This window comes from Podarcis cretensis (genome assembly GCF_951804945.1).
Source record: "Podarcis cretensis genome assembly, chromosome: 2".
In the NCBI taxonomy this organism is placed as follows: Eukaryota; Metazoa; Chordata; class Lepidosauria; order Squamata; family Lacertidae; genus Podarcis; species Podarcis cretensis.
The window spans coordinates 79447852-79472227 of record NC_137171.1 but is presented as its reverse complement, the minus strand read 5'-3'; the positions used below and the strand labels follow the sequence as shown (position 1 = coordinate 79472227).

The 24376-nt window shown below is 41.5% G+C and overlaps 1 protein-coding gene across 15 annotated transcripts in view; it reads left to right on the top strand.

Moving 5' to 3' along the window:
* The window catches only part of RAF1 (Raf-1 proto-oncogene, serine/threonine kinase), a 72498-nt gene extending 51843 nt beyond the window's left edge, over positions 1–20655 (top strand). For 12 of the 15 annotated variants that reach the window (XM_079965036.1, XM_079965030.1, XM_079965026.1 and 9 more), the window contains 13 exons: positions 491–644; positions 3050–3109; positions 8409–8436; positions 8862–8986; positions 9893–10010; positions 11293–11377; positions 12838–13014; positions 13426–13472; positions 14251–14369; positions 15650–15781; positions 17139–17186; positions 17517–17651; positions 19521–20655. In XM_079965036.1, the coding sequence (XP_079821162.1) occupies positions 491–644; positions 3050–3109; positions 8409–8436; positions 8862–8986; positions 9893–10010; positions 11293–11377; positions 12838–13014; positions 13426–13472; positions 14251–14369; positions 15650–15781; positions 17139–17186; positions 17517–17651; positions 19521–19661 (1369 nt within the window). In that variant the 3' untranslated portion in view covers positions 19662–20655. The remainder of the gene's footprint in view (positions 1–490; positions 645–3049; positions 3110–8408; positions 8437–8861; positions 8987–9892; positions 10011–11292; positions 11378–12837; positions 13015–13425; positions 13473–14250; positions 14370–15649; positions 15782–17138; positions 17187–17516; positions 17652–19520) is intronic. The other 3 variants (XM_079965028.1, XM_079965027.1, XM_079965029.1) reach the window with 3 other exon arrangements.
* The last annotated feature ends 3721 nt before the right edge of the window (positions 20656–24376 follow it).

Here is a 24376-nt window from a genome sequence, read left to right as displayed (position 1 = left end):
TGGACAACATTATGCGGAGATTTTGCGAAGCCTCCTCACTTTGCAACTGCAATTCTTGGTAGTAATTTGGAACGGCACTTAATGATAGCTAATTGAACAAAATTTAACAAACTGATCTGGTTTGATATTTTGGTTAAGAGCTATCTCTTAAACCGCAGTTTCTCAGTTTGGATGCATGGGAAATCATTGTTTTAAGAAGCCAGGAAAGCTTTGCCAAAGTCAGGCGCAGAAGTGGGAGGAAATGTCTGGAGGGATGAGATGGGAGAGTGTGGGCACATACATGCCTGGTTCCCAGTCCATTTAAACTCTGGTTTATTCAACTGAGATAGTTACATCTGAACCAGACTAATCTGATTATATATTAATTTTATTTCAAGAGAAATAGACTCTACAGCAGTGATATCTACTAGAGAACAGCTTTTCTGATGCTTAACAATAAATCACCATTTCCTAGTAGAAGAAATGAAAAATGTTTGTTTCCATCCTTTAGTTCTCAACACAGATATTCTACACCTCATGCCTTCACATTCAGCACATCAAATCCATCTCCCGAGGGCTCCCTTTCTCAAAGACAGAGATCTACATCAACACCAAATGTCCACATGGTCAGCACAACTATGCCCGTGGATAACCGAATAATTGAGGTATTCCTATTTCTGGGTATTTAGCCAGTTGTTTCTGAATTGCATATTGGTTTAATACTTACTGCAGGTTATAATGGCCGCATTCCTGTTTTCATAGAACACAGTAGTTTTCCAAACCGCAATTCTCAGCTGATGTTCTAACTTTCCATAGTTTGTTACCAATTCTTTACTATGATTTGAAGGATCAGAGAACAGGATGCTTGTAGCCAATATGTGACCAACTCAGTGACATCTCATTATTTCTGTTGCTATCACCTTTACTAATCAGTTAATATTTCCATAGAAGTATGGCCTGCGCAAAGTTAATCCAGTTAAAACAGAGAGTTTCTGTGCTACAAAATATAACAATTTACAGTATCTCACTGAATAGAACAAAAGATCCACTCACATCTCCTTAAACAGATTTCTTTTTAATATCAAGTTCTTGAGGGTTCAGTTGTGTGCAGCCCCTTATAAGCAGTAATTTTCATTTGGCTTTTTATGTCGCTTTTCTTCTCCTACTGCAGAGACAGCATAGCAAGATAGTAGGTGACAGCATGACTAATATGTTCTTGATAGCTTGTAGCACAGATTAGGGGTTGTAAGTAGTGATGGATAAACTCACTCAAATTCTGTTTGGAATGATACCAAACAATTTAGTTTGGGTCAGAGTCAAACTGACCCCAAATCAAGCTATTCTTTATCCTCAGTTTAAGGCTCCATCACTCTTCCAATGTGACAAGCCTGAGGCACATTCTCTGCCTCTTACCTCCTTCCTCAAAATTTATTTCGTCATCCTAGTAAGTTCCATGAATCCTTGTGCCGGGGATGGTTCCATGGCAGCGCTAAAATTCTAATGGGGGCACTAAATTGAGACTCTCCTGATCCAGCTTGCTGGTAAATCAGAATAGAAAAGAAAGTGGCAGCTCGTTACAAGGGATGGTGTTAGGCTAAGCCCTTTAAGATCTGGACCCAAACTTGTAATGGGCTTGGGGGTTCCTGAGCTGGGAAACATCATTACTGAACGTCCTCTACCCCTGTTTTTGAACTTTGGAGCTTATCACTAGTTTGAAGACAAAAATCACTTGGTAGAGCCATTAAAGCTTTGATGGTAAAGTTCTTTTCCAGGAATTTTTGGAGAGCCACCCTACAGTATTGGAATTCCCTTATTGGTCCAGCTGGCTTTCAGTGTGCCAGAAAGCAAACACCATTTTGCAGCTGAAGTTTTGTAATGTGGTAACACTCTTTTTATCAGGGATGTGTCTCCCATGGTTGCACAGTTGTGTGATATCTCAGAAAGTGGCTCAGAGTACCTTTCAAGTGGTCCTCCAGATGTTGTTTGACTACAGCTCTCATAATCCCCAGCTACTGTGGCCGTTTAGAGGGCAAGGCTGATTTAGGATATGAAATTCAGCAAGTGCTGAGTTTAAGACTACAGATACTGACTGAGTGACTCGGAATGGTGAGAAGCTGAGCAAGGGAAGGATTTGAGTGCTTATGATAGCTTTTGACCTTTCTCATTGATAGTAGAAGAAATTGTGCAAAGTAAGACGGGAATATGCAAATTTGATTTATATATGCAAATATAGTTTTATTTGTATAAAATTTGTTACCTAGCTGCAGAATTCTGGTGTTCATTGCCTCATCTATAAGAATCATGAAATCTGTAGCCCCTAGCTTTCTGTTCTCCCACTTTAATTTATTGGATGTTTTGATAGGATGAGTGGGATGAACTTTATTTTGGGCTCCCAATGATTCTTATGTAAATGCTTACCTTTTAGGATGGTTTAGGTTTTTGACAGTGGCAATACCTTTAGTATCTCAAGCCAGGCTAGGAAATCTTCCCTGGAATTGTGTTTTGAGTTGGAGAGAGGAAAACCACGGTTGTTGTTGTTGTTGCTGCATCTCAGGCTCCTGAGTCCTAGAGTTCTCTTTGGATTTTACCCTAGAATAGTGAACCCTTTGTATAAAATGGCATCTAGCGTCTTGTTGAATTTTAGATCTGTTTGATTAGATTATCTCTGCTTGGATCAGTATCGGGTATAATCAGATTCTCTATACATCTGCCTTGTAGAGATTAAAATCCCATAGCCCCTCTTGAACTGTTCTTTTCTTGTGAGTCTACTTATGGCAGAACTGGAATACTATCAAGTTTTGAAAATGCGGAGAGATGATTTAGAAAACTTTCCCTGGAGCATATTTCATGATTGGTGGAATGTCTGCCTGCCTAACCTTCAGAGCATTCTTGCATCAGTTTTAATCTGCAGTTCCTGTATAAAATAACATTCACATAGCTAATGTGTTAACTCTCTTTTCTTTCAAGTTGTCTTCTTTCCTTGTTGTTACTACTTTCCTTTTTAGCAGCTGAAAACTATTTTTTTACTACTTCCTCTGTTCTTTTCTTATTTCTCATTGCTTTGAATTAGAATAACAGCCTGAATGCTTCTCCCAGGTCCTGGTGCAGACGATTCTGTTTAAGGGGAAGAGTAGGTATTATCTGGATGCCTTTGCTTTCTTCAGTTAACAGGATTGCTAAGAGAGTTGGCCAAATTAGTGTGAGTTAACATAATTGTAGCTTAACAGTTGCATTTGGAAAGACCAGTGTGGCATGTTTGTTTAGTTCTAGTACTAAAACCCAGAGTTTGTAATACAAAGTAGAATTTGCACTACACAGATGAAGCTTTCAGTGGTACAGAGCAAAATCCATAGCTTCTGGAGTAAACCTGTTCCTTTTAGCTTTGCTCTCATGGATGTGGTTGTGTTTTAAAATGGTAAGTGGGCATGCTGGTTGAATATTTTTATTATAAAAAACCCAGAAATGTCATTCTTTAAACTGCTTTTTAGGGTTGTGGATTACCGTATTTTTCGCCCTATAGGACGCACTTTCCCCCCTCCAAAAATGAAGGGGAAATGTGTGTGCGTCCTATGGGGCGAATGCAGGCTTTCGCTGAAGCCTGGAGAGCGAGAGGGGTCAGTGCGCACCGACCCCTCTCGCTCTCCAGGCTTCAGGAGAGCCCCACCGCCAGCCCCACAAGCTCGGGGGACAGCGGGGAGGCGGAACGCCGCCATCCCGCTGTCCCCCAACTTGGTTAGAAGGCTGGCGGGGGGAGAAGCCTGCTCTTCCCCGTCGCCAGCCCCGCAAACTCGGGGGACAGCGGGGAGGCTGGAGGAGGGCTTCTGGGGGCTGGGGCTTCCCCCTCCCCCAGCCCCGCAAGCTCCCAGAGCGATGCCAAAGCTGCACGCAGCTTCGGCATGGCTCTGGGTCCCGTTCTGGGCGCTGGGATCGGGGGAAGCTTGGGCTTGCGGAGAGCTTCCTGTTCTGGGAGCTGGTGTCGGGGGAAGCTCGGGCTTCCCCCGCCCCAGCCCCGTGCCTGGGGGGGGGGAAATAAAATTGTTTCCCTTTATCCCCCCCCCCAATCTAGGTGCGTCCTATGGGCCGGTGCGTCCTATAGGGCGAAAAATACAGTATAGTGCGTTGATTTTGCAGAGTCCCGAGCACAGCGGAATGATGAGCAGTACGTGCCACATACTCTACATTATTTTACTTTATTTACACTTCAATGCTAAGAGCTTACAAACAAGCATCTTGCTTCTGCAAGGAGCAGAGAGGCATCCTCTCCCTCTGAAGCACGGAGAGAACTGAGAAAAACAGGAAACCAGTGTACGTCACATCCAGTCTCCTTTCCCGTGAGAAACTCCAACAGCAACTCTGAGTGTGGAATGTAAACATTGTCTTGTGACAAGCATTTCGCTGCACAGTGAAGAGAGCAGAAACCAACATCCTCCCCCTTTCTGTGAACATCACTGGGCAGCGTGTTCGTACAATATCAGTACAAACCCAACTTCTGCACATAGGTACAGTGTTGATCCCTTGATACAATCTTGGACAATACATCAGCAGGAATTTCATTACCTGGCATATAGGACACCGTTACGAGTCCCTTCTGAATACGTTCCCTAGCATGTTGCACCTTCAATTGCAAGTGCTTCGTGCTTTGCTTACAACCTTCAGAATTCAGCAAAGCCAAACATGCTTTGTTGTCCTGGTAAACCTGGATTGGACATTTGACAGGAATTTTCACGTCTTTGCACAATTGTAACAACCATTCACAATCTTTGAGTGAATAAGACAGTGCATTCAGTTCAGCTTCACGAGGACTTAAGCTAACTGTTGTTTGCTTCTTGCATGACCAATCAAATAGACCCTGATTGTACATGTAGCAAACTCCAGACGTACTTTTCCTGTCTGTAGTGTCACTTCCAAAACTTGCATCTGCAAATATCTCAAGACCACCAGACTTCTGATTGTTAAATCTCAGTCTGTAATGCATAGTGCCTTTCAAATAGCGCGCTATGCATTTCAGAGCTTTCCAATCCTTAACAGTAGGATTGTTGACTTGTCTGCTTAGCAAATTACAGCTAACAGCAATGTCAGGTCTTGAACATCTGGCAATGAAGTTTAGCTTGCCTAGCACACTTCTGTACAGTGTAGTGTCAGAAAATGCTTCTTCAGTGTCATCTACCTGATAACCTGTTGTCATCGGTGTGTCTACAGGGTTAGCATCCATCAGGTTTAGTTTGCTTAACACATCAGCAATTTTCCGTGACTGGTGTACTAGAATGTTACCATCTTGATCTCTTTCTATTTCCAGAGATAGGTAGTTGTTTACCTCACCAAGATCTTTCATGTCAAAGTGCTCTTTCAGTTGAGCTAGGGCGTTATTGTACATTGTGACATCTTTCCAAAAGAATAAAAGATCATCAACATAGAACAAACAATACAGTTTCTTTTGCCCCTCCTCTTTGACAAATACACATGGATCAGCTTTCCCTTGCTTAAAACCTAGAGAAAACAATACCTCAGTGAGTTTTGTGTGCCAACACCGTGCACTTTGTTTGAGACCATAAAGGGACTTTTTCAGAGCACAAACAAATCCCTGTTTTACCTGTATGCCATCAGGTGGAAGCATATAAAGAGATTCACCTAGAGATCCGTACAGAAAAGCTGTATTCACATCGTGGTGACTAATGTGTAAATTCTCCTCTGCAGCTAGCTTGAGCATAAGCCTAATGCTCTCATACCTCACTGTGGGTGAGTAGGTCTCGTGATAGTCTTCACCTGGTACCTGTGCAAAACCTCTGGCTACCAATCTGGCTTTGTGTCTGACTATCTTGCCATTTTGATCAGTCTTCGCTTTGAAGACCCATTTGCTTCCAAGCAGTTTCATTCCTGGAACTACTGGAACAAGCTCCCATGTTTTGTTCCTTTCTAAGGAATCAAGCTCAGCCTTCATGGCATTTAACCATGGCTCAGCTTCCTTTGAATCCAAATCCTGGATTTCTTGGAAACTTGAAGGTTCAAATACCTTCTTGGAGCTTTTAACAGCTGTTACTGCTATCTTAGCAAACTCATCAGCAAATCTCTTTGGAGGTTTGCCTTTTGTGGCTCTTTGTGACCTGCGAATTAGCCTTAGGTCTTCAACACTCTCCTCTTCCTTCTTAGGAGAAAAGTGACCTATTGTGAACAATGGTTCCTCCAATTCTTGATCAGAGCTTTCAGAGGGTCGCATAGAGGCTTTCGCACTCTTGAAATCCTCTGAATCACCCGATTCAGTTTCAGACTCAGAATCAGAACCTTCATCAGTGGGTGTGGGTTGCTGTGGCTGCTTTTGACTATCCTCAGTCTCATCACTGTCATCAGGATAACATTGGAAAATTCCCACATTCTCCCCCCACTTGGCATTGTACTCAACACTTCTTGTGAGCTTAATTGTCTTAGAGTCAGTCATCATTATTCTGTAAGAACCTTTCTGATAACCTAGAAAGATACCATGCAAACCACGCTTGTCTAACTTGGAGTTTTGTGGTGAGTGAACCCACATGTCAGAACCAAAAATTTTCATGTGTTTGATGTATGGCTTTTTGCCAAACATCTTCTCATAGGGGGTACAACCAATCGCTGAAGATAACCTGCGATTATAACTGTAAGTAAAACACGAGAGAGATTCAGCCCAATAACTCTCTGGAAGATTTGCATCATGCAGCAAGGTTTTTAACCCTTGAAGCAATGTTTGATTTGCCCTCTCGCAAAGTCCATTCTGCCATGGCGAGCGAGGACTAGACAAATCGTGTTGAATTCCTTTCTCAGACAGAAAAGCTTCAAACTGCTGAGAAGTGAATTCCCCCCCGCGATCAGTGAAAAGAATTTTTATCTTCTTGCCATGCACATTTTCCAACCAAGCACAGAATTCCTTGAACCTTGGAAAAGCCTCTGATTTCTGCTTGAGATTGTACACATAAATATACCTGGAAAATGCATCAATGAGAACCATGAAGTACCTATTTCCACCCAAAGAGGGCGCTAGTGGTCCAACCAAATCAGCATGAACAATTTGGTATGGTTCTGTAGCTTGCCTACTAGACACCTTACCTTTCGCAGCCATTTTCACCTTGTTTGCTGCGCATGCCTTGCACTTCATGTGGTACCTGCAGGGTTTAATAGTCATACCTTCAACCAAGGCAGGGGATGAGGGAACACCCAGCTTTGAAATGCAGTGAATATTTTCTTCTTCTTAGAAATTCAGGATTTGGAATGTGTTTTTTAAACAGAGGACAGCCTGTGCCTTTTTTAAACAGAGGACAGCCTGTGCCTTTGTGGCCACATCCAAGCCACAGCAAGTGCATGAAAGTTCCTGTAAAGTCCACATTTTAGCTTAGCTGGCAGGGATCCAAAGGCCTATGTCCCCTGTGTGGGGATTTCCCCATCCTTCTCCCTTCCTGCTGAAGCCACTTGTGTCTCTGTAGAGCTGCTTCTGAAGGTCGGGAGACCCGTTGGAGCAGGATTTTATGTGGCAATTGAAGCAGAAGCACCACCCCACTTCTGTTGCGTGAGCACACACAATTCTTCGGATTCCAGGAACTGTTCCCAATTGCCCATTTCCAAATGAACCTCCTTAGAATGAAAGGTGATGAGCAATTCTCACTGAGCTATACTTCTACACTTGGTTTTATTCAGTGTTTCATCTTGCCCAGCGTGTTTTCTGTCTTGACTAGAAATCTGTCTGAAGCCTCATTATTTTTATTTTGTTGAACGTGCTTACACACTACTTTTCCTTCAAAGAGCTCTGAGTAGCTCAATTTGACTTCTAGACAATTCACAGGGTGAGACCAGTTTAGCTTTGGCAGAAAAACTGCATTCCGGCTATTTTCTCACCTTTCTTTTGACCTTTCATTTTGCTTTTGTATCTTTCTATCCGCTATACAAACTGTGCATTGGATAATGCAGGACAAATGGGAACCATTCTAAAATTGCCTTATATCAGAGCTGTGCATGTTTACACAGGGTAGCATGTGTGGCATGCAGTGAGAGAAGGAGAAACGAGCTCAGCTGCAGCAGTGGTACAGTGGGGGCCATGTGGATTTCCACTTTTACAGATTCAATTCATCACTATGTTTAAATACGACCAGATGGAACTGGACTTGCTCTATATGTAGTAGGTGATGCAAAATACATGTTACACCACTAACTTGATTGGTTCATGGTGGCCTTTCATGAAACGTTAACTTGAATGCTCCTGTGAATACTTCAACAATTAATTCGCCAACTTCATTTTAAAAGCTAGGCATACTTCATTTTAGATGGCCAGCATCTCCAAATGTTGTGGTGGTTTGGTGTCTACAATTAAAGCTGCTGAGTCAGTTTCTCGTTAGCGAGAAATTTTCTGCTCTATTCCGCCTTCCAGAGCAATTATGCTGAAGTGTTGATACCTGTTCTTTTTGTTTCAGGATGCAATACGTAGTCACAGTGAATCTGGTGAGTGTTTCACTTAATAATATGTGGGATACTGGGAGGGCCACTTGGGAAGCTGCCTTAGGTTGATTCAGACCATCTAGCTTAATGTTGTATTCTCTGACTGGCAGCTGCTTTCCAGAGTTCCATCAAGAGGTCTTTCCCAGTCCTACCTGGAGATGCCAGGGGTTGAACTTGGAACCTTCTGCAGGGAAAGCTTGTTCTCTGCCACTGAATTATGATGCTTCATATTATGAATGTTTCTACATTAAAAAGTGCTTCCATGTTAGCATGCTGCTGGAGCACAGAGCATCATCTATTCAGTAAAACACACTTAGGCTTTGCACAACATGGTGTCATACCAGTTCCCGCGTGTTTTTCTTGCTTCCGATATGGGGGTTGTCTAATGTTAGTAAGTGCCTCTTTCATCTTTCTTCAAACATGTGCAGCATCACCCTCAGCTATATCTGGAAGCCCCAACAATACAAGTCCAACAGGATGGTCCCAGCCTAAAACACCAGTTCCAGCCCCAAGAGAGAGAGCTGCAGGATGTAATTCACAAGAGAAAAAAATCGTATGTATCAGAGTATTTACAGCTGGAAGATACTCAGAGTATACAATGTGATTTTCAAATTTATTAAAGCTTGCAGCTGGATGTGTCGCTATGATTTGCATGTATTCTGTGTCATACTCTTTATGTTGCCGCCATAGCTGAATAGTGTGTGAGCTTCTAAAAGAAGCCCAAGTGTTTGTCAATGTTATTTTACATTCTTCACTAATGCCTTCACCCTGATTCTATAAACAAACACAGTGCAACTCTCCGGCAGGGGTAGCCTAACCTGTGGGCCTTCTCAGATATTGCTAGACTACAATTTCCTTCATCTGTGACCATTGGGCGTGTCAGCTAAGGCTGATGGGAGTTGTGGTCTAGCAACATGGAGGGCCATGGGTTCCCCATCCTTAGTCTCCAATTTGCAATAGCACCTGCCTCCATATTACTCTGCTCAGTATCATAATACAGCACCTAGATCTTTACATCAGCTCCTTGAACCAGTAAAAAATTACAATTTCTGACTTTGTGTTGTTTCAGCTGATAAGCTCTTGTCTACTGGTACAGGAAGTATTAGAAACAGGCTGTTAGCGTGGAGATGCGAATATGACCACATTTGTATAAGAGGGAAATCTGATTGTCATTAAATAGAAAAAAGTTATTGGGAGTGATGTTACGGCATAGATTATTTTCCAGCTGTACAACAGATTTAGAAATATACAGATGCCCATTCAGTCCTTAGTTTGCTTAAACATATTTCCTGTTGACATTTTGTTAAGTCTACATTATAACTGTGTATGTACTGCATAGTCAGATCTAGATTATTTCCAAATATCATTAATCATACTTGTGGCAAGCTTTAATCTGAACCTGTGAAACTTGGTTTCCAGGCCATGCTGTCTGTATTGTAAATATTTACTTGCTTTCCAGAGACCTCGTGGACAGAGAGATTCAAATTATTATTGGGAAATAGAAGCAAGTGAAGTGATGCTCTCTACCAGAGTAGGGTCAGGCTCTTTTGGGACTGTTTACAAAGGCAAATGGCATGGTAAGTATCAAGTATTCCTACCACTCTTGTTGGAAAATGTCAATATTAAAATTGCTTAACATAGTAAAAAATATATACTTTTGGCCATGTGTACAGGTTTAATATTTTTGATTCATTTTGATTCTGATAAGAACTGCTCCCATAATTATGTATGGGGCAGAGAACCCTTCATTCCAACTTTGGAACTGGGGAGGTGATGGGAATTGCTGCTCAGCTGCAGAAACAATCCCCTCTCACCTCTACAGTTTCATTTTTCCATTTTTATTTTTTGAAATATTGTCTCTGTCATTTTTTTCAAGTGTTTATTGATTTTTGTTACGTACAAAAACATGTAGACACAAAAAAAAGCAGGTAGGTAAAACAAATGTAAAGAAAAAAAAGATACTTTATAGAGTTGCAGAATGAAATAACAGCAACCCAGTACACCAAATTACAATGATGCTCATTCAGTTTCAAAATTGGGAGAAAGGCTGGCCATATGTCCTGCTCATCAGGAGGGGGCATTGCACACGCCATGCTGAGCAAACTTTAGCAGCCACATTTCATCATCTTTTCCATTATCATGTTTACAACAAATTATAAACAGCTCTTCCATTATTGTTATAAGGTGCGTTTGCATTGGTGTAAGGGAAGTGGGTATTTGGAAATAGTGGCCAAGATTCAAAGAACTACTTAGTGTACTCAAATGCTTGGTCCTGCCTTGTGGGGTATTGTATATTTTCCCTTTGAGCAGACCTCTGTGCCTCAGTGTAACCCTTTAGAGAGTTCCCCGGTTTACCATGTGATAATCAGAATGGGTGTGGGTGCCTACTGTTTATTAAACACTGTGACCCAGATTCAGCCCAACAGTTGCACTAGTGAGAACTTATGCAATGAGTCCTGCTACCACAATGGGGCTTTTCCATCCTCCTCCCCCGAATGCCCCTATGCTCCCTAAATTGGCTCTGGGGTTTAGGAAGAACCCCAGAATAATGTGCGGGGGAAGGAGAAAGGCAGATTCTTTGTGTGGCAAGCAGAAATACTTGTTCTGACAGAATGTTCGTAATATCACTACGGTGAACTCAATCATATCCCAAAGTCCTTTGGGCTTATGGAACTAGTGACCCAGAGTTCCTGCCTCTGGCAGGGTTTGCCCTTGGGTTTTTCCGCATGCAGACCATACTGCTGAAACTCTGGTTCCTTCCTGCATGTAATTTGTGTACAGACTTCAGTGGACTGCTTGTCATTGTTGTAAGGATGTTGGCATGGTGCTTGAGAGACAATTGTTGCGTTATGTTTGCAGGAGACGTAGCAGTAAAGATATTAAAGGTGGTAGATCCAACCCCAGAGCAGTTTCAGGCCTTCAGAAATGAAGTGGCTGTGCTAAGGTAAGCCAACGTGGTGACTTTAAAATGCTTGTCTAGTGCTTTTATTAAGTTGACTCTTGTCTAAAGTGGCTGGATGCACAAGCTCATTGTGTTTTCAGTAGAACTCTTTATTGTGTGAGGTTATTGCAAGGATAGTGAACTAAACAGAACTGGAAGATTTATCAGACTCTCATACTGCTGCCTCCAAATTGTAGATTATCCTGAGGCAGGGATATTCAGTTTGTTAGCTTACAGTTCCTTGTTGGCTGGAACTGTGATCAATACTTGTCAAGGCCGGCCCTACCATTATGCATCATAAGCCAACTTCCTCAGGTAGCAGATGTTGAGGGGCAGCAGCAGCCTCTTGGCTATTCCTCCTGTGCTCCCCACCCCCCAATCATTCCTATCTTTTGGAGGGCAAGTCTATGTATTCTTCATGACATGTCCTGACCACTCTAAAAAGTAGCCTTCTGACTCAAGTGCGGTGGAGGATGCTAACATTTTACCAGTTTGGAGAAAGAGCCTGTTGTCAGCCCAGTCAGCTTCTGTGTATGGAATGTGAAGGGAGTGCCATCTTGTCCTTTGCCTCAGACAGCAAACTGTTCTGGGTCAGTCCTGCTTGTTAGTCCTCAAAGCTGTTCACTGGGCAACAGACTGGGGTAGAAGGGTGCACAAAGCACTCCTTTGCATGCAAAGGGAAGGATTTGCTGATTTACACCCCCCCATCCCCTTTCTGGCAGCAGCTGCTTGTGTCTCATACCACACTAGAGGATATGCCAGCCTTCAGAACAGTGTTCCAGGGGGTTCTGCCTGACTAGCTGAAGAGGGACAGCTTCCCCCCCAACAAGCACATACACAGTTTATATTGGATGCTGCTCAAATTCACCTTCAAATCCAAGCAGGAAAGACTGCATAGGCAAAATTCAAAGAGCAACATATGCACAGGGAAATTCAGGTTCATTCATTATTCTGTCATTAGTAAAAGACGTTTATTTCTATAAATAGATGTTTCTCTTTCTTTGTTAAATTTACATCTCCCTGAAAAACCTTTGCTATACAGTGGTACCTTGGGTTAATTACTTAATTCGTTCCGGAGGTCCGCTCTTAACCTGAAACTGTTCTTAACCTGAAGCACCACTTTAGCTAATGAGGCCTCCCCCTGCTGCTGCGCTGCCAGAGCACAATTTCTGTTCTCATCCTGAAGCAAAGTTCTTAACCTGAAGCACTATTTCTGGGTTAGCGGAGTCTGTAACCTGAAGCTTATGTAACCTGAAGCGTATGTAACCTGAGGTACCACTGTAGAGAAAAGTAGTTGAGCTTCAGCTTGGGTTCAGAGGTACTAGTTTTTCGGAAAGCTTTGGATCAGAAGAAAAATCCACTCCCCTAAATCAATAGAGATCTAAATTTCACATGTTTATTTAACTTACAAAACTAAACACACACTCCATGTTCATATGTTGATTCCTATTTGTTTCTCTTAGGAAAACCCGGCATGTTAATATTTTGCTATTCATGGGCTACATGACTAAAGATAACCTGGCCATCGTCACACAGTGGTGTGAAGGAAGCAGTCTGTATAAACACCTGCATGTCCAGGAGACCAAGTTCCAGATGTTACAACGTATTGATATTGCAAGACAGACGGCACAAGGAATGGAGTGAGTAATCTGCCTGCAGTGGCAGAACTTGTTGAATAAAGAATGGACTGAATCATTGTAGCTATGGAAGTGGTGTTGACTACTCCAAAGACAAAATAGTGCTAGAGAAAATCACGGTAGTGCTGTCTTGGGTCCAGGCAGACCTTGATAGTGCCTGTAAAACTTGAAATATAAAAACACCGGGCAGTCTTCCAGAGAAAGTAGAGGTTACAAAGATGTTTTCCTGATATACAAAAATAGCACTGTCTGATTCTAAATTGATAAAATGAAAGCTTTCTAGCTACAGTAGATAACTACTGAGGAAATGATAATCTTCATTGTGTTTGATTAAGGATGTAGTTTGTTGCTTTGTAACTTGACTTTTGACATGTAAATATGTTCACATTTTCATGTCTCAAATTTTGTTTATAGCTACTTACATGCGAAGAATATAATACACAGAGATATGAAATCGAATAGTATCCTTTTCTTACTGGGTGAAATTCTGATGGCCTGCCTTCACTAGATCAATATGGAGCACGGGGCATAGTATTTCTAGTTTGTTCTGATGATTAAGTGATATGAAGACATGTTAATTAAATGGCAATATTGAAGTTTACTTCTGCATTCGTTAGCTGTCTTTCATTTGCAGATCTGAGTTGAAAACGGGCTGCTTTCAAGATCTCTAAATTCATAACACATAATTTTATTTTATTGTTTAAAAAACAAACCTTATAATGTATGGTTTGCATTCTTTACAGGTCCTATCTCTGGAAAACTCAATGTCCTTTGGAGCTTTCAGTGGATAGGACTCTATAAAGTGCAGCAGATAAACAGAAACTTAATTAAAAGAAACCAAATTGTGTGTTTTGAGAGAACTTAAAAATAGTAGCAGTCTGCTGACGGACTCAAGCACCTCCCTTTTACCTATAGATGGAAGTTCAGTGCTGAGAGTAATAAAAATCTGGGGAGTGGGGAAGGTGTGGGAGAAGAAAGGATGTACTTAGGTAGGGTCTGGCACCATACCACCTTCCTTTTAATACCGAATATTTTACAATATATTTAAAAACTTGGTAAGTCACTGTGAGAGCAAGGTGATGGACTAGATAAGCCATTGGTCTGATCCATCTTGTGTTCTTAAAACACATTCATTAAAAGCTAGTGTAGAATATCTTCTGGAAACAGGCCTGGATGCAAGGATGACGGTGTTTGGTAACTGAAGTGACTGTCCATGTGTGTTCCTTAAGAGTTATGTAGATATATTTCTTCATGAAGACCGCACAGTGAAGATTGGAGACTTTGGGCTGGCAACAGTCAAATCTAGGTGGAGTGGTTCCCAACAGGTAGAACAACCTACTGGATCCGTTCTCTGGATGGTAAGTGACTTACAATGGAGCTGTTGCTTGTAGCTGGTCTGACATTAAAGTTATTCCTTTTAACTTTTGTTTTTAATGTGCAGTATATGACAAAAACATGTTGCTTATCCTTTAATCCAGGGGTGGGGAACCTTTGGATTGCTTTTGGGCTACAATTTCCATTATCCCTGACTGCTGGCTGGGGATGAGGAGAGTGGAATGCAGCAATATCTAGAGAGCCAAAAGTTCCTCATCCTTGCTTAAATACCAGAGAACTAGCATACAGTACTGCTATTCTACAATTGGCATGGCTGCTTCCGGTGTTGCAAAAGAAGGTGCATATCTGTGTGTGCTTTTAGAGCTGCAGTTTTCTTTTTAACATGGGGGGGGGCAAACTTTGAGTGGGTAAGTGCTGCAGATAGGCTTTTTGACTAGGCTTCAGGATACATAGCCTTTCAAAACAAATTAGGGTTTGTTATGAGAATGAGCCTGTGTGAACTTCAGGGTTCCTCCCCATCCAAGGTCTTAATCAGAGGGGGCAAGCCAATGCTTTTGAACTAACCACAGATTCCCATTACAGTGGTACCTCGGGTTACATATGCTTCAGGTTACAGACTCCACTAACCCAGAAATAGTACCTCGGGTTAGGATGAGAACAGAAATCGTGCTCCGGCAGGGGGAGGCCCCATTAGCTAAAGTGGTGCTTCAGGTTAAGAACAGTTTTAGGTTAATAACAGACCTCCGGAACGAATTAAGTACTTAACCCAAGGTACCACTGTACACCCAAAGTTCGGGAACTTTAGGTAGTTAAAAGAAGCCAGGATATCAAACTGAGCATGGAAGCTTTTGATCTCCTTTGTATGTAGGAAGGTGGGGGGGGGGGGGCGCAGCGGGAGCAAGGAAGTCAGATGTGTGCAGGCTCATTCTTGTAATGACAAACCATAGTTACTTCTTATTTCTGTACTAGGCCAATGTCTATATTAAGTTTTTTAAGAAGCTGGTGAGATATGACTGCAGTTCTGCCACCTCACCCAGGGCCCTGCTGGCCTCAAGCTGACAGCGTGGAAATGAGGGCAGAGGAACGATCATGTGTTCCATTGTATTTTCCCTGATTTAAAAAACCCCACATTTTTCATTCCATTGTTTCCAATGCCAATTTGAATGTTTGAGGAAATAAATTTAATGCAGTGGCTTAATTCTGTTTTTTATTGTGGCCTTAATGCCGTGAGACTCTGTTTTCTTTTTCCCTCCATGTATGAATTCTTAATCTGGTTTTTTTATATATATATAAAAAAATAAAGGCACCAGAAGTGATTCGAATGCAGGATAGCAATCCATTCAGTTTCCAATCAGATGTGTATTCTTATGGAATTGTACTCTATGAACTGATGACCGGAGAGCTACCTTATTCCCATATTAACAACAGAGACCAGGTGAGAAACGATCATTTTTTAAATGCAATGCATTGTATTTCCAAATTTATTATTTTCAGAGTTTCTGGATTTTATTTAGAAGGCTACGGAGCAAAGAACCATGTAATTTATATTCCACCTCATCCAGTCTGCTGCGAAGATGGCAAATAATAAAAGTAGATCTTGGCTTGTGTGTATCTAAGCAGCAGGGAATCCCATATAAAAGCTTTTGCAGATGGTATATGTTTGCAGTAACATTGAAATGTCAGTATAACATCATGTATACTTTGCCCAAACTGCTTGTTTGCTATGCAGTGTTTGTTAGCACTAGGCTGGTCGGAATGTTGAGTCAGAGTTCTAGAGGACTGAAAAAAAATCTACATTGTGTTAACACTTGATACAGGGGCCAATTTGTCAACTAATTCCCTTGTGAAATCTGGGTTGTGTGTTCTTGGAGTTCCCATTGGTCTCCAAGGATCTGTGTCTTCTCAAGGGTTGGGCTGAGCGTTAGGAAAGCCGTAACCTGAGGATCGAAGGCAGGATAGGCTAACACTGCTTGTGAACTCTGCCTTCATTGTTTCTTAAGCCTGTCTGCCCAGATGGAAATAATTGTTATATGCTAGGAGAAAGAAGTGCCTTGTACTTTAAAGTAATATGACATGCTAAAGTGGCAAGCGTAAGGTTCCTACCTGGTCTAGTAGCTGTAGTGCATGCTCAGTGCTACCTTAGAGGCAGTTACCACTCACTGTCGCAAGTGTGGCACCACCCTCTGGTGAGCATGGTGGGCAATTAGCCTTCTGCCAAACTTTGAAGCTGCAGACGTGTCTCAGCAGTTGTATGGTGCTCCCAGCCCCCTCCCAGCACTGAAGTTGGTAAGGATGCTGGGAGTGGTTAGGCAGCCAAATCGGCAAGCCCACCCCCTTTTTTATTATGGGGCAGCAAAGGGGGACTACTGTTTGGCAATGCCAAGCATTGGGTGAAGTTGTAACACCTCTTTTTCTCACAGAAAAGGTTGGAGGCTTCATGGTTGATTTAGAAGCCCGCAGAAAGCTTTGGTTGTGCGGTGAGCCTCCTTCCACAAGGAGAAGCTGCTTTCTGCATAAATGACCCTTCTGAAAGTGCAACGGGAACATGGTAGAAGGGCTGAGGCCAACAAGTGTATCTCCACTCTCTCCCTCACAGGATTATGGTGGTGGTGGGTGCTTGGAAAGGCTTCTGGGGCTGGCTTCTCAACTTAAGAGATAAATAGAGCCATTAGAAGGTTACACATTTGTTTCTTGTAAGTCAACTACTTTGGAAGCACTGGGGAAGAAGATACAATGACATGTGCTATAATTTGTACTAAATTAGATAAAATGGCCTGTTTATCACAATGCAGATCCCTCACCAGTCTGCAGGAGGTTCCCATCTGGCAAGCAGCTTCCATGTGCGTATATTCTTTCTTGGGCCAGAATGTATTTGGCAATTAATTTTGGTAGTTGGCAGTGAGTGAGGGGGGTCTTGAGAATATGGGAAGCTTCCTTAAACCAAACCAGGCCAGTGGGCCATCTAACCATAGCCCTTCCGATTGTCGGACAGAAGTCTTTCCCAGCCCTCCATGGTATCACTTATGAGTGATGTCCCCTTCCCCCTTGAAACCACATGCAGCTGCCCTCCATATTTCCATGAGAACAGTGAATAGTTTACATTAAAACTATTTTCAACGTAGATGCTGCCTCCCTAAACTTCTAAGGTTTGCTTGTTTGCCTATTCTTAGATCATTTTCATGGTTGGTCGTGGCTATGCATCACCAGACCTCAGCAAACTCTACAAAAACTGCCCCAAAGCTATGAAGAGACTCGTAGCAGATTGTGTGAAGAAAGTCAGGGATGAAAGGCCTCTCTTCCCCCAGGTAAGAATTAAGTTTGATTTTAGAGCTTTACAAAACGAATAAACTTGTGTGTGTGTTTGAATAAAGCAAGAGACAGAGAGAACATGTTGGTTCAAATAGTGAAAAATAATGGGGAAACTAATCTCTTAAACTGCAGGCAAGGGAATATTTTTATTACTTTATTTTATTACCTTTTTACTCCATAGAAGTCAAGATTAGAGCACATGGTTCACTTCACACCTCATAATTTATCCTTGCAAACAACCCTGTGAAGTAGGCTAGGCTAAAAGAGAGTGACTGGTCCAAGGGAACTCAGTGAGTTCCATGACTGAATTACAACAAGAGAGAGAGAATATTCTAGAGAAAGAGACATACACATAGGCATGCAGACATGCCTACATGTGCCTATGCATGCACAAAGACAGGTATAACTAAAGGTATGTATTAACTTAACCCAACAACACCCTCCTCACACACAGAAACAGATCCCACTGCAGCCAACCAAAGGTGATCAACCACACCCTAGGCCACCCCAACCTCTCCCACCATCAAGGAAACATAACAAGCGAATAGAAAGAGAACCTACCCAAGTGACACTGACACAAAAACCCTACACATACACTAAGTAAAAGAGTATAGGCTTTACCACCCCACCCTTCTCTCCCCACCCCTTCTTTTCTTCCCAACCCTGTACTGCATATAACACCAATGTCTCACGACAAAAGTAACTGATCTTGTAGAAAACACAACCTGAAGAAAAATACAATGCATGTGCTTTTGTAATCAAGGAAAATCCTTAATAATTAAAAACAAAAACCTATAGGTATGTATTTATTGAATATATGTACTGCTTATCGGATGGACTTCACAAAGTAGTTTACATAAAATTATTTTTTAAAATAAGTGTCGATAGAAATTATATGATGAAAGAGAAAGGACAAACAACTGTCATTGCAGAGGCTGCCTCTTTTTCTTCTCCGTTCCTCTTGATTCTTCAGACGTCCCCCAGGTGGCATTTGGAGTGGGGAGAGAGGTCTCCATGGGGAGCTAGAGGCTGGCAGCTTCCTAACGCGTTTCTGCTGCTTTCTCTCCTCCCCTTCGGGCAAGATGGACACATTATACAGCTGTGTATATATAATATTATATATGATTTAATATATACAAGAGAAGGGTAATAAAATACATAAACAACAAGACAGATACAAATTTTACCCTTCTCTTATGTATATATCTGCATTTATGAGAGAGAGGCAGACTTGGAGGGTGGCGGGGAGAGAGGCGTATTATGTTTAATCGTTCTCACACACATACATAAATATATATATAAATTATAGAAAGAAAGACAGATTTATATCTCTGTTTATCTGTTTCCTGAGAGACACTAAAATTCTCAATTTTATGTTTCTTGGTATTTCCTGCTTCTGATAAGACCAAAATGTTTCATTAGTGGGAGATAATGAAACAGTTTTCCAGATAACCATGTTCACTTTTCTTTACTGTTTTTCAGTAACGCTGAGATACTATAATTTGATTTTTTTAAGATTGTATTTTAAAACTGGGTATTTGTGTTGTAGCGTGGTCACTCCCAAGTTATTGCCAGGAACCTGTGGGTTTCCCTGCACATAGGTTTGTGCTTTGGGTGTGTATTGTGAGCCACTCACGCTTTTCACAAGGCAGAAAATAAACGCTGTCCTGTCTGCTCTTTATTTTATAAACAGGAAATGGACACAGGGAAGTGGGTGGGGCTGGCAAGAGCTTTCACAAAATTTGCGCTTGTAGCCTTGTCTAGACCTAGGAAGTTGTCGGTACTGTAATTAATATAGTCTTGCACAGAAATTGGACAGGCCGTTATAATTTCCTCTCCCCCCCCCCTTTCCCTCTTTACTTTAGATATTGTCTTCCATTGAATTGCTGCAGCATTCTTTACCCAAAATCAACCGAAGTGCTTCAGAACCTTCTCTGCATCGTGCAACTCACACCCAGGACATCAATTCTTGCACGTTGACTTCGACAAAGCTACCTGTGTTTTAGGAGATCTCTGCGCGTTGCCCACTGCTCTCCAATAACAGTTCTAGCAGTTGTGCTTTTGAATGCCTCAGTCTACAGGATTGCAGAGCCAGCAATGGGATTCAGCTGGATGCCAGTTTTGAGAATGAGCTGCTATGAATTTCTACCGTTCTAATCCTACAGGGACAAAAAACTCCACGTTGCCTTTTTCTATAGGTTATCATATTGAAATAGTTAAGAGACAGTATACAAGAGGTCCTATTACTATTTTTTATAGATGCACTTGAGCCTTACTTTATCCCATATGCAAAAAAAAAAAAGGAAAAAGGAAAAAAAAAGAGAAAACAGGTTTCTTTGAAATTGCATTATGCTGAATAGACTGGTATTTTTCTATAGCAAAATAATAGCTTAGCATTTGAGGAAAGTCAATGCAGATGGTGCTGTTCTTCTGATATTCTAAGACTTTGTGCCATTCAGGCTGGAGGAATTTTAACTAAAATGGCCATCCACAAAGAAGACTTAAGGGAAGAGGGGAATTCAAGCTCTGGAAAGTTTCCACTTCTAAGCATTTCTCAAGATCAACATCAATATTAAGTCAACACAAAACAGTTTTGCACATGTGGAAAATACTCATTTTGAAGCAAGGAATATATTATAACTAGTACTGTCCAGAGAAAGAAGCTAGCACAATCTTCCTACAATCATCTAACAGTAACATAAGAAGCTTGTTGGGTACTTCGGACTTGTTTCTTGCGGCGCTCTGAGGGTCCGGTGAGAAACTATAGTTTTTTGGGAGGAGAAGAGGCAAAATAAGTAATACTGTTAGTAAATTTCTGCAAAATAAAGTCTGTTTTGAAACTTTTTTTCTGAGATGCACTATAAAGAAACTTGGCATATACAGGTTTTCCCTTGCTGATTTGGGTTTTAACTTTGTTTTCATTGCCCCTCAGAGAAAAGCATTTATTGCAAACACAGGTTCTTCTGATTATCTTATTTTAATAAAATAAATTAAATTTAAGTTTGTCATTCAGTCGGTTTTTTAACCGATTTTCCACATTTGATGTGTGTGCACCATGTTCGTAAATGTGTGTATTATGTACCCGTGATGCCCTGTCTGCAATATCTAGTTCACTGTGTGCATAAAAGCAAAGAAAATACTGGAGCGATTTCCCTCTAAAATACCATTTTGGAAAGAACTGTGGAGCTATTAACAGTGTATTTCCTCGCACTGTTATATTCTCTGAAGAATGTGCTTTGTAGCTTCAGCATCCTTTTGAGGGATCTTTAGATGTGATGCAGTTTTCAAGAACAAGTTTATCACTTTCAAGCACAGCAGAGTGCCCCTTGGAGATGTAGGTAAGCTGTTTTTTGACCCATAGACCCATATTTCTCATATTGAACCACCACCACTGTAAGTGTAGGTGTGCATCTTCAGTTGTGGGTTGCTCTCAGATAAATACATTGAATTCACCACACATCCAGCAAATCCTTACTATCTAGTTCCACATGGATTTTGCTACATAGTGATGGAAAGACTCACTTTACAGAGAAAGAAGAAATCATGCAAATTCATCCTCTGCCTCCTGTCCACAGGCCTGGAATGGAAGTTACCGAGTTCACTAAAGAGCCAGGCTAGATATGATATTAAATGCTTGTAGCATCAGCTGGGTGAACACTTGATAATTATTGAGATTGTGAAGGGGAATTTGACCCTTCCCCTGAAGCTAGCATTTCCCGGGGGGGGGGGGCGCGGAATCTATACTGGCTGTGATACTATAAAATCTATAAACATGTAGTTTGGCCCTCAGGTGACTCCTAGAGGTGGTTCGTAGAGGTGACATAGTCAAATCTGCAGATTCTTTGGAACAGGATTTAAGATTTTTTTAAAGGCAAATTGACAATCCCGTGTGTAATAAATGAGGGTGTTAGATCTCTGGTTGACTGATCTTACACAGTATCATATTAGGCAACTCATTAGGAAGTTGTATACAAGTTGTATGCAGTAGGCTTTATTTCTTTTTAAGGCATAAAGGATGTCAGTTACACAGGAAGTAGTGACGAATGAAAACTGCTCAGGGATTAAGAGTGAGAGGTAACTTTCCATGCAAAGGTAAGGAACGTCATTTCCCTGGGTTGCGTTGCATCACTGCTAACATAATTTCAGTTGTGTCTTTCAGCTTGCACTCACCTTAATAGTATTAAGTTTGGTATGCAAAGACTGGCTTCCATTTTGTAGCTGTCCTTGTGCCAATGTTCCTTTGCTGTTCATAAACACTTGCTGTCACTTTCCATGTGCTGTTTACAAGCCTCTGCCATTTGTAGTGTCTGCTGAGCTGTTCAGTTCCTCTGATCAGCTGCAGCTGAAATGACACCCAGGAACTGAAAAGCACCCCTGCTTTCCAAGGAACTCCCACCCTTTCTGTAATTCATATTTTCTGCTGCATATTCAAAAATGTCCCCTACAATGAATGTATTCAGGTGCCACAATAGCTGTACTGCAGTGGCTTTGAATGCTTGGCACTTTTGTATTCACTATCATAATGCAAATATTGGGTGAGTTACATTTATTTCTGGAGTTAAGCTAATGCATTTTGTATGCTTTTAGGGTTTCAGGAGTAAACAATGGAGAGGATAAGTGTATGCACAGCGTCCAAATCCTAAACAGGGTTAGGTGTACTTAAGTCTGTTGATTTTCAAATTCTTTTATTCCTCGCTGCTGGCACTTGTTTTTGCCCAGTATTGTAATGAACATGCATTATACAGTTATAAGACTTATACAGTTTGAAGTCTGGATTTGTTGGTGTTTTACATTACCATTACAGCATCAGAAAAGTGTACCTGGTAAAGTGCATTTTCTGATCAAACTTCATACGTTAAGTGAACAATGACTGAAGTATAGTGCATGAAAAACAAACTTTTTTCAGTATGTATTTTCTGCCTTCTCCTGATACCTTGGGCTCGATCCTTATCTATGGGGCAATAATAACCATGTCTACTCATTAGTATATCCTGTTGACCTCAGTGGAACTTACTCCCAGGTAAGTGGGTTTAGAGTTGCAGCCTTAGTCATTCTTAGAGTAGATGCATCATGACTGTCTGGATCCAACCCAGCTTTTGAACTGTACAGTCCATATTGTGGGTTAAGTTGTGGCATTCTGGAATGAATTCTTCTGGGTTTCTTTGGAGATCGCCACATGTATTCGTTTGATTTACAGTCTGGACTACATTCTGGGCACAACTGCTTTAACTTTAGCCCCATTATTTAGTGGCTAAACAATAATGGGCTAAAGCTGAAGTGCAGTTAGCATGCAATGTGAGCACAGCATGGAATGCCAGATACAATGGTTGACCCAAGAAACTTCCATTACATATTTGATGTAAAGAGTACTGAGATACTGTGTAAAACTGCTTTCAACACTAGTATAAAAGTACACAGTTTAAGCAAAGAGTTAGTGTGCTTCCACATGATTACACGAGTGCCTTAACTTCGGCATCCTTTAAAGGAGGAAACACGTTCTCTACCCATAAGATGGTGTGTTGGATTTAGAGACTTTCTCTAAGGATGGGGAGATAAGGAAAGCATTGGTTTGTGCCCCTTAGCAAATACTGAGTTATCTTCATTTAAATATATAATGTAGAAGCAAAAACTGAAAATCTAGTTCCTTCAGGTTCTGGAAGTTGGAGGTGTAATTTGAGAATTTGAAGAGTTAGCAGAAGCAGAATGGGCAAAGCCTGCTTCATCTTCTCTGAAAACCCTACTGGCTCCTGTCCAAGCTAAAATTACTGCCTGCTTTAAGCTTTTAGTTTCTCCTCTCCAGTGCAAGTCATAGGCATGCCACTCAAAAAAGATACTTAAAGCAACAGTCTGGCATGTTTCCAGTTTTAGAAATGCGATCTGAAATTTAAACCCACCCATGTTCTACATAAATGTAAGTGGAAGAGTAATTCGTTCTGCAAATGCACTGCACCTTAAAACACTGCAGCGTGGTCTGGCTTAGCTAGAAATGAATGCTATTTTTATAGCAATTATGGGATTCATTTTGCCTCGTTTGCTGGTAAAGTAACTTTCTTTAAAGCTATTCCCAACCTTGTTAGGGAGCAATGCCAATACATTTTACACTGTAGGAATAACATTTTCCATAGTAACAAGCCAGATTAGTCTTGCTGACCCACTGCTGCCTGTGGATGGTGGGAGTCCTGGTGTAGCTCTGGGTGGCCTTATCGAAATCTCTCCTGTTATCTCCTACTCCTTGTCCAATAAAATAAGGATAGTCTAGGTGCAGCTGACATTTAGTAACATTAAATCCATGCATTTATTCAGTTTTAATATAGTGGCACTTAACAATTAGCTGTGTAATAAATTGTAGATGGATCTGGCCTCCCAAGAAGCTTTTTTTTGGGGGGGGCGGGGAACCACACAACCATAAAAACAGAAATTGCTGCAGTTCTTGCCACTCTCTGAGGTAGGCTGCTATTAACATTTTTCTCTCCTTCCCCCAAAAATGTCACTTCTGTAGATGCTGACCAAGCATTGCTTAATAGTCCCTTCCTGGAAAGGTGCTCAATTATGTGGTTGCCAATTTCAGTCCAATTGCAGACCAGGTTTTATCGTATTACCTTGATGGATGATCTGTGCAAGGAGGGGGTGCCCCTGCTCATTCTGCTGGACCTTGCAGTGGCCTCTGATGGCATGCTATGAACCACCCTGAGATCTACGGGTATAGAGCAGTATACAAATT